General features: G+C 36.0%; 1 protein-coding gene across 1 annotated transcript in view; it reads left to right on the forward strand.

Moving 5' to 3' along the window:
• LOC107687877 (centrosomal protein of 70 kDa-like) overlaps positions 1-1540 on the forward strand; it is a 4198-nt gene extending 2658 nt beyond the window's left edge. The window contains exons 4-5 of the mRNA XM_016485362.1: positions 1099-1279; positions 1355-1540. Of these exons, the coding sequence (XP_016340848.1) occupies positions 1099-1279; positions 1355-1507 (334 nt within the window). The 3' untranslated portion in view covers positions 1508-1540. The remainder of the gene's footprint in view (positions 1-1098; positions 1280-1354) is intronic.
• Positions 1541-1888: the final 348 nt, after the last annotated feature.

Here is a 1888-nt window from a genome sequence, read left to right on the forward strand (position 1 = left end):
GAGCGAAGATGAAAACAAAATGCCATCGAATCGTTTATGAAGACAGTCAGAACCTTCAGAGGTACATTCATATAATTAATTCATTCATATATTCATTTGTATAGTTCCCTTAGCACTCTTTTAAAACCTCCCAGCCTTTCCGCCCTGTTTTCACTCAAAACGAAACTACTCTGCTGCTGTGCGCACGTGAGACTGTTATTTAAAACTGTGCTTTATGCTGGACAGTATTTATTTATCGCGAGATGTTCAAATCGCGGTAATCTAATACGGTTTTAATGATAATTAAAAGATAAAACGGTAATACTAACCGTGGGGGATTTTATCATGATTTACCGTCAGACCGGTAATCGTTACATCCCTAATACATATATACATGTAAATATTTTCAAAATATATGTGTGTGTATTTATATATACATAATAAATATACACAGTACACACACATATTATGTAAACAAAAACTTTTATTTTGTATGTGATTAATCGCGATTAATCATTTGACAGCACTAACAAAATAGAATAAAAAAATAATAAATTATAAAGTTTTTACATAATTGAATATTTTGAATATGTTGTCCTGACTTTAAATTGCATGTATGTTGATTTAAAGTTTTAAACAAGATGAAACAACAAAATGACTTTTTTCTTACTATATTGCAGTTTTTATGTATTGCGGTAATTCGAATTTCAGATTTGAACTTAATTGTCATGAAAATAATGTCCTAATGGATACTTTATGCAAAATATACTGTAATTTCTCATTTTGGTATCATTTTGGGGTGAAATGTGTCATTCCTCTCTTTATTGGAATTTCAGCATAGATGTTCAAATGACTATTTAATATTTGAATTGTTTAGCACTCGTGGTTTCTCCAGGGACGTCTCCTGGACGTGTCGCTTCTGTCAGCGCACGCTCAATAATGTAAACCCCTCGAGTGCGGCAGTGCTGCCCATCTGCTGTAGTGTAATATAATGCAGGATGAGTGGAAGTAGATGAGATCAGCTGACAGGACAGACGTGTTCCCCGCTCATTCCACAGCACAGCTAATCCAAGCAAATAACTCGCATACAGCACGTAAAGATGCCTGTATCATTTTCAGAGAGGAAGTGCAGCAGCATCAGACGCGAGCCGCCCGTCAGTCTCAGAGGGCTGCCGAGCTGGAGGGCATCCTGGATGGGGTGAAGGTCAAAGTTCAAGACCTAGAGGACTCGTACATCGGTAAAGCGGCCCAACAGCACAGCCAGTTCCAACAACTGCAGCAGGAAAAGAGAGATGCTGATGTATTCATGCAATAAATGCATTATCTGCTTTCTACTAATATTGCATTATCACTAATATTGAATGTGTATTTGCAGAAGCGCTGTCAGTCTCTGGAGCAGAAGCTGTCTCAGGAGAAGGAGCAGGTGTCTCAGCTGCAGAAGAAGCTCCAGTATGCCGTGAGGGAGGAGGAGAGACGTGTGGCCCGACAGAACCAGGCCTTCCAACAGATCCACCGCAGATCAGCCTGACTCAACTCCACCACCGACCAGCAGTGAGTGCCAGAGAGGATCATGGGATCGACATGAATTATAATCAGCGGTTTCTAAACATGCTGTTTTATTTATAACTGCATGCTTAATTCATAGAAATTAATACAAGAAATTTGTAGAAATTTTCTATTGAATATTATTATTTGTATTATTTTTCTATTTTTTAATTTTTTCTATGTTCGATTTAATTTTTTTATTTATAATTTAAATTAAATTATAATTATTTAGTAATTGTGATCAATTACTCAAAAGTCATTGGCCAAAAGTAACTCTGCCATGGGTGATTGTATTATTATTATATTTGGGGGGATTTTTTTTTTTTTCAAAATTAAAAAAAATTATAAATTATTAAAGTTACTG

The sequence above is a fragment of the Sinocyclocheilus anshuiensis genome, unplaced genomic scaffold (assembly GCF_001515605.1).
Source record: "Sinocyclocheilus anshuiensis isolate Anshui unplaced genomic scaffold, SAMN03320099.WGS_v1.1 scaffold273, whole genome shotgun sequence".
NCBI classification, from domain to species: Eukaryota; Metazoa; Chordata; class Actinopteri; order Cypriniformes; family Cyprinidae; genus Sinocyclocheilus; species Sinocyclocheilus anshuiensis.